General features: G+C 41.9%; 2 protein-coding genes across 2 annotated transcripts in view; one reads left to right on the forward strand and one right to left on the reverse strand.

The window, feature by feature from the left end:
* Positions 1 to 1,133, reverse strand: part of Dhx30 (DExH-box helicase 30) — a 35,651-nt gene extending 34,518 nt beyond the window's left edge. Inside the window, exon 1 of the mRNA XM_048795414.1 lies at positions 1,126 to 1,133. The gene's annotated coding sequence lies outside the window, so the exon portion shown is untranslated. The remainder of the gene's footprint in view (positions 1 to 1,125) is intronic.
* Smarcc1 (SWI/SNF related, matrix associated, actin dependent regulator of chromatin subfamily c member 1) overlaps positions 1 to 7,699 on the forward strand; it is a 140,760-nt gene that overhangs the window by 228 nt on the left and 132,833 nt on the right. Inside the window, exons 2-3 of the mRNA XM_015488913.2 lie at positions 48 to 222; positions 387 to 549. Coding sequence (XP_015344399.2) covers positions 48 to 222; positions 387 to 549 — 338 coding nt within the window. The remainder of the gene's footprint in view (positions 1 to 47; positions 223 to 386; positions 550 to 7,699) is intronic.

Consider the following 7,699-nt stretch of genomic DNA (forward strand, 5'->3'; position numbering starts at 1 on the left):
GCCCCGGCGCCATGCCCCGCCTCCGTGCGCGGCCCCGCGCCTTGTAGGCGCGAGGTGGTCTCCGCCCGGCTCTCATGGTCGTCTTGGTTTCGTGGCGCTGGCCGTCAACCCGCGGCTGGACCTCGATCGGGCCCAAAAGGGCGCGGAACCGCGGGCGGGACTTCCGGTGCTCCGGCGGCTCAGGGTCTCCCCGGGTCTTCGTGCTGCTGCTGCTCCAGCCGCGTGAGAGACCGTGGTATACCTTGTCCCCTTCGCGCCCGCAGCGAGTGTAAAGGACCTGCCGCCTGAGCCCGCACGGTGTCCTGCTGCAGCTCTGGCCACCGCCTTCACTCGCAGCTCGATATTGCGCTCCCATTCCTCATCCCCCTGGTCTAAAGCCTTTTTAGGGAGGTGAGCGGTTTTGCCTCTCAAAGTGATGAATTGTACAAAGCTAGGGAAAGGACTAGGTGGCGCGTGCTGCTCACGGGGAAACGGTCTAAGAATCCCGCAGCCTTCTGGAGGCAGAAGACCAGTCGGATCTCGCGCCGCAAGCCCGCGGGTGAAGCGCTGGTGCGTGCCCCATGCGGCCAAGCTTCCAAAGCAGAGAGCACAGTGCAGCTCTGAGGCTGAACCAGGAGTTCACAGCTTGGAAGACAATTTTTAAAAAATTGTTTTTAGATGTTGATGGACCTTTATTTATTTGTGGTGCTGAGAATCGAACCCAGCGCCTCACACATGCCAGGCAAAGTGCGCTACCACTAAGCCACAACCCCAGCCCATGGAAGACAATATTTTTAAGATGTGGCCTTTCGATACATATTGAGAATCAGTACCATATGCCGTCATTTTGTGTCCACCCAATCAAATTACACATGCATTTCTTATCCTGGCGCGATGGCCTGCCTCTGTAATCCATGCTACTCAAGAGGCTGAGGCAGAAGAATCTGAAGTTTCAGGCCAGGTTGGGCAAAGTAGCAAGAACCGGTCGCAAAGATAAATAAAAAAAATATATTTATTTATTATTTTCTTTCTCCGTGGGACATAAGGCTGAGTATTTTTTTTTGGCATTTTTAAAAAATTTTTTATTATGAGTATTATTTATTCAAATAGTTATTACCCATTTTTGCCGAGCACGGTGGCACACACCTGTAATCCCAGCTGCCAGGGAGGCTGAGACAGGAGGATCACAATTTCAAAGCTCTAAGCAATTTAGTGAGACCCTCTCTCACTAAAAAATAAAAAGGGCCGGGGATGTGGCTCAGTGGTAAAGCGCTGTGGGTTTAATCCCTGGTACAAACAAAAATAAAAAAGTTATTACCCCTTTTCAACATGGCATGATTCTTTTTTGTGTAGGATAGAGATTTCCCTGAGCAAATATTTGAGCATGCTGTTTGTCAAGTTACTAAGCAGGTGAGGGCACACAGACCTGCCCTCAGGGAACTTACTTAGCATTTAATATAGAAAATGACAAACAACATTGTGTGAAGGAAAAGGAAAGAAATGTTGGAAAGCAGGCATAAAGTGCTACAGTGGTTTAGGGTAAATGACAAAATGAACCCTGTGAACCCAGCGTTTCAGGAGGCTGAGGCAGGAGAATCCCAAGTTCAAAGCTAGCCTCAGAAAAAGCAAGGTGCTAAGCAACTCAGTGAGACCCTGTCTCTAAATAAAATACAAAATAGACCTGGGGATGTGGCTCAGTGGTCGAGTTCAATCCCTGGTACCAAAAAAAAAAAAAAAAGAAGAAGAAGAAGAAGAAGCTGTGAGCAAGGATATCCAGGTGGAATAAGGAATATATTTTTAGGATATACACAATAATTCAGTGTGTCCAGAAGGTTAGGTAAGTGTGAAGGCTTTAGAGAAGCTAGAACAGAAAAAATAGAGTTGGGAATGAGATCCTAATAGATTTTTACTTTGAGTGCTGGGGATCAGTCCAAGGCCTCAAGCATACACTTTACTGCTGAGCTTCACCCCCAGCTATTTTCTTTTTTTAACCAGGAATTGAACCCCTGGGGAAAGAAACACTGAGCCCAAGCCCCAGCCCTTTCTGTTTTTTATCATGATTTGGAGTCTTGCTAAATTGCTTAGGGCCTCCATAAATTGAGGCTAGCTTTGAACTTACAATCCTCCTGTCTCAGCCTCCCAAGTTGCCACAATTATGGGAATGTGCCACCAGTGTAAGGCTTTTTTAAGAGACAAGTTCTCTTTCTTTCAGCAGGAGAGGGTTGAATCAAGCCATTGAAAGCATGAGCTGGATGAGTTGGTGATCCCTGGGGATGGAGCAGCCACACTGGTGAGCAGAGGAAACTGTCAGGGAGGAGCTGGGGCCAGAGGTTGGTAGCTCTGTGCTTCTGGCTATTGAATCTGGGACACTCCTCAGCTGTATAAAGTGATCCTTCTTTTGAGCTGAGCTTCCTTAAGTTTCTACTCCCTACCCTCCATCAGGTGACCTGGAGACAGTGACCCGTGGGGGCTCCGTGTTTGACCAGATGCAGAGCACCCCCCCACCCTCCACCCCTGTGGGCCGCCTGTCTTCTGGCTAGATATTTAGGGGCCTTCCAGTTTCTGTTATAAACAATGCCATGGTGAATATCTCTGGCACTCGAAGCTTTTTTCCCCCCTCTCTATTTATGCTTCAAGAGGTCTTCTCAGAGGTGGGGTGAGTGGNAAAATATTAAAAATTTTTTTTAAAAAATTAATTTACAGATAGTGTCTCACTGAGTTTCTGAGGCTGGCTTTGAACTTTCGATCCTCTGCCACAGTCTCCCCAGCCAAGGAGTAATAATCACAAGGCCTGGCACAGTGGCGCACTTCTGTAACCCCAGTGGCTCAGCAGGCTGAAGCAGGAGGATCATAAGTTCAAAACCAGCCTCAGCAATTTAGCAAGACCCTAAGCAACTTAGTAAGACCCTGTCTCTATATAAAATATAAAAAAGGGCTGGGGATGTGGCTTTGTGGTTGACTGCTCCTGGGTTCAATCTCCGGTACCAACAACAAAAAAAAAATGTTATAATCATGCTGGGTTATAGATTCAGAAACAGGCAGAGGCAGTTTGGAGTTTTATAACCTAAATATAATGTAATTGAGAAGGTAGGGAGAAGTAGCCCAAGTAATGTGAACAACTGCAGTCAGTATTGCTACTTGGAATTAGGAATTTAGGGCACAGAAATTTAAGTGGGACTCCCTAATTTAACAAAGATTGAAAAAAAAAAAAACCTGCAACCGACCCATGCATGAAAATACAGATTATATGAAGTAGTATACTTTGTGACATGGCCTTAGAGTCCAAGCTATCCTCTAACTTGGGGCCTAGATCCCTGACTCCCAAATTTCATGGTGGGAGCAGAGTATCAGGTGACTAATGTAAGATTTGTTTCTGGCTGGGGTTCATGTCAGATTGAGTAGAGGTTACCAAAAAAATCATGAGGGAGGGGCCTGGATTATAAATAGCTCAGTGGTAGAGCTCTTGACTAGAGTGCATAAGGCCCTGAGTTCTATCCTCAAACCCCTACACAAATCATTGGGGAGGGAAAATTAAATGTATAGAGAAAAATTTCCTACTCATGAGAAGCTTGCAGGCTAAATTTCCAAAACCAGAAACCCTGACCAGCTAGGTGTGGTGCCACTGCCTATTATAATCCCAGCAACTGAGGAGACTGAGGTAGGAGGATCATAATTTCTAATATCCAGTACTACAAATAGTAATAATAATAATAATAATAAGGGCTGGGGATGTGGCTCAAGCGGTAGCGTGCTTCAGAATGAATATATCCCTGCATATCTGTTAACGTGTCTCATTTCTGCTGGTTCTCACACCAACTGTTTTTTCTCCTCATGTGCTTGGTTTTCTTTGTATCCTAGGCAATATATTTGAGAAAATATTCTTAGAAATAACTTTAGAGGGGCTGGGGATGTGGCTCAAGCGGTAGCGCACTCGCCTGGCATGCGTGCGGCCCGGGTTCGATCCTCAGCACCACATACAAACAAAGATGTTGTGTCCGCCGAAAACTAAAAAATAAATATTAAAATTCTCTCTCTCTCTCTCTAAAAAAAAAAAAAAAAAAAGAAATAACTTTAGAAAAATGTTATCGTTTGCCAGAGAAGAGTTTTGTTTGTACTCTACAACAGCTTGGGGCACTCTTAACCTGGAAACATCTTTTTTTTTATTAAATATAATCTATAGCATTTTAAAAATATATTTTTAGTTGTTTATTTTTTATTTATTTATATGTGGGGCTGAGAATTGAGCCCAATGCCTCACACATGCTAGGCAAGTACTCCACCACTGAGCCAATCCCAGCCCCTTAACCTGGGAACATCTTAATCCTAAATTCAGAGAGCTTGCATTTTCTGGGCAGCTCAGGTTTGCAACATGCAAAGGTACTATAGTATTTTTGAACTACCTATTTCTTCTTTCTCTCTATATCCTGGTATCATAACTCCCCAAATCCTTAACTTTGAAATGATAGTGTCTTTTTATGCAAATGAATTAACTGATGGCTGGATGTCTCTAAGTAACTTCAGATTTGTGACACCAGAAAGAACAAGGCAAGATTAGAGACTTGGGGTTTTTCAGCCCTACCCTCCAAACTCTGGGAAGAGGAAAAGCTAAAGGTTAAGTTGATAACCAATGGCCAATGATTTGATCAATCATGTTTATGTAATGAAACCTCTGTAAAAATCCGAAAGGATAGCCTTCATAGAGCTTCCAGAGTAACCTGCAGAGGTTCTTGGAGGGTATAGAAACTCTTCATCCTTTTGTTCATAGCTTGCCCTGACTTTTCATTTGTATCCTTTATAATATTCTTCATAATAAACCAGTAAGCATGCTTTCTTGAGTTCTGTAAACTGCTAAAGCAAATTAATCAAATTAGAGGAAGAAACTATAAGAACCCCAACTTATGGCTGGTTAGTCAGAAACACATGTAAAAGAACGTAAGGCTTTTGACTGGCATATAAAGCAGAATAATGGTAATCCTGGGGACTGAGTCTTCAACTTGTGGGATCTGATGCTATCTGCAGGCAGATAGTGATAGAATTGAATTAGGGGACACATAGCTGGTGTCCATTGCATAATTGATTGTTGGTGGGAAGAAATACACATACTGAGATCACAGAAGTAATCTGTGTTGTGAATAAACAATTTGAATTTACTTTCTCTATACCAACAGACCTACATATCATGCTTTTTGGTTTATGAACAGTCATGCATTCTGATTCAATAGTACAAAAACGACTTGAGAAATAGAATATTAGATCTTTTTATGACTTAGGAAAATGGAATTTTTTCTTTTGTTTACTTTATTTGGGGGAATTGACTTTGATTTAAAATATTTCAATTTTGGGGGCTGGGGATGTGGATCAAGCGGTAGCGCGCTCACCTGGCATGCGTGCGACCCAGGTTCGATCCTCAGCACCCATACAAAAAACGAAGATGTTGTGTCCGCCGAAATCTAAAAAATAAATATTAAAATTCTCTCTATCTCTCTCTCTCTTTAAAAAAAAAAAAGAAAACTTTGGAAAAAAAATAAAATATTTCAATTTTGACCAGGCCATTTTTAAAAATATTTAATTTGTTCTAATCAGTTATACATGACAGTAGAATGTTTTTTGACACATACATAAATGGAGCATAACTTCTCATTCATCTGGCTTTACATGATGTAGAATTACACAGGTCCTGTAATCATATGTGCACACAGGGTAATAACCTCTGATTCTTTCTACTATCATTCCTCCCCCATACCCTCCCTTCCCTTCACTCCCCACCTTCTAGTTCAAAATACCAATATCCTCCCCACCCCCTATTTATTGCGAATTAGCATCTGCATGTCAGAGAAAACATTCGGCCTTTGTTTTTTTGAGGATTGGCTTATTTTACTTAGTGTAGTATTCCCCAGTTTCATCCATTTACCAACAAATGCTATAATTTCATGAAGGATGAGTAACATTTCATTGTGTATATATACCACAATTTCTTTGTCCATTCATCTGTTGAAGGACATCTAGGTTGGTTTCATAGTTCAGCTATTGTGAATATTTATTGCTGCTATAAATATTCATGTGGCTGTGTCACTGTAGTATGCTGGTTTTAAGTCCTTTTGACCGGATCATTTTTTAATAAACTTTTTTTCTTTTTGCAGTAGTGGGGATTGAATTCCTGGGTGCTCTACCACTGAGTTACATTCCCAGTCCTTTGTAGTTTTTGAGACAAGTTCTCACTAAATTGCTGAGGTTGGCCTCAAACTTGGAATCCTTCTTCTTCAGCCTCTATGTTGCTGAAATTACAAGCATATATCCCCATGCTTTGCTTGTTTTTATTTTTGAGACAGGGTGTCACCAAGTTGCCCAGGCTGACTTCAAACTTGTAATTCTCTTGCCTTAGCCAAATGTGTTCCTGTGTTACTAGGCTGTACACAGCTTGCCATGTGTATTTTTTAGTGGGGTGGGGGGAGGGTGGTTACTGGGGATTGAACTCGGGCACTCAACCCACTGAGCCACATCCCCAGCCCTATTTTGTATTTCATTTAGAGACAGGGTCTCACTGAGTTGTTTAGTGCCTCACTTTTGCTGAGGCTGGCTTTGAACTTGAGATCCTCCTGCCTTAGCCTCCCCAAGCCGCTGGGATTACAGGTGTGTGCCACTGCACCTGGCTTGCCATGTTTTTGTAAGTCAAATTTTACTGGAACTCAATCTTATTTATTTTAGTGCAGGGGATTGAACCTAGTGCCTTGCAGATGCTTGGCAAGTGCTCTACCACTGAGCTACATCCTCTTTTTGTTATTCTGAGACTCTGTCTACCTAAGTGGCCCAGGCTGGCCTTGAACTTGCAGTCTGCCAGCCTCAGCCGCCTCAGTAGATGTGATTACAGACGTGTGCCACCATATCCAGCAAAACTATTTAATTTTTGATGAATTTTTTCATGTTCTTTTTTAAACAAAATGAGGTAATATAGCTTTTCAAATTATTTGAGCAAAAAAGCTGGATTCACTCCCTGGAAGAACTAACATCCTTCTCCACAGCTCCAGGTAAATTAAATAGCTTTTTGAACTTCTCCAGTGGGTTTTCCTTGCTTTACTCAGAAGTTATTAATAGAAACAATGTACCTGGGGGGACTCCATGGTCCAAAAATCTTGACTCATTAGATAGAACTAACTTTCTGGCAAGTTAGTTAACCTTTTTGTGCCTCAGTTTCCTTTTATGCAGTAATTTTGCACAGAGCATGGCATATATGTTCTTCATAAATACCAGTAACTATCATTATTTCTAGAGCATAACCTTTTAGAGGGCATGATTTCTAACTTACCTATTTTTTTTTCTTATCATCTAGACAGTTTATCAGGTCATCTTTCTCTAGTCTTTTTCTTCTAATCTCCTTCACTCCACAGAGATAATGCTATCTTCCTAATATATAAATCTGATCCTGTCATTTCCTGTTAAAGCTAGTGTCCCAGTGTCTAAAAGTAAAGTCAAAACTTACTACACAACCTAATCACATAGCTTGTATCCCCCATGGACTCAAGCAGCACTTCACCAAGAATTCTTTCACTTTTCAGTGCCTTTGTTTCAATTGTTCTCGCTTGTCCTCTCTGATCTCATTTTTACTCTTTTTCTTCTTCTTTTTTTTTTTTTTTTTTTTGGGGTACTAGGGATTGATATATTTTAAAGATTTATTATTATCATTATTACTTTGGTACCATGGGATTAAACTCAGGGGCACTCG

This window comes from Marmota marmota, unplaced genomic scaffold, assembly GCF_001458135.2.
Source record: "Marmota marmota marmota unplaced genomic scaffold, marMar, whole genome shotgun sequence".
NCBI lineage: Eukaryota > Metazoa > Chordata > Mammalia > Rodentia > Sciuridae > Marmota > Marmota marmota.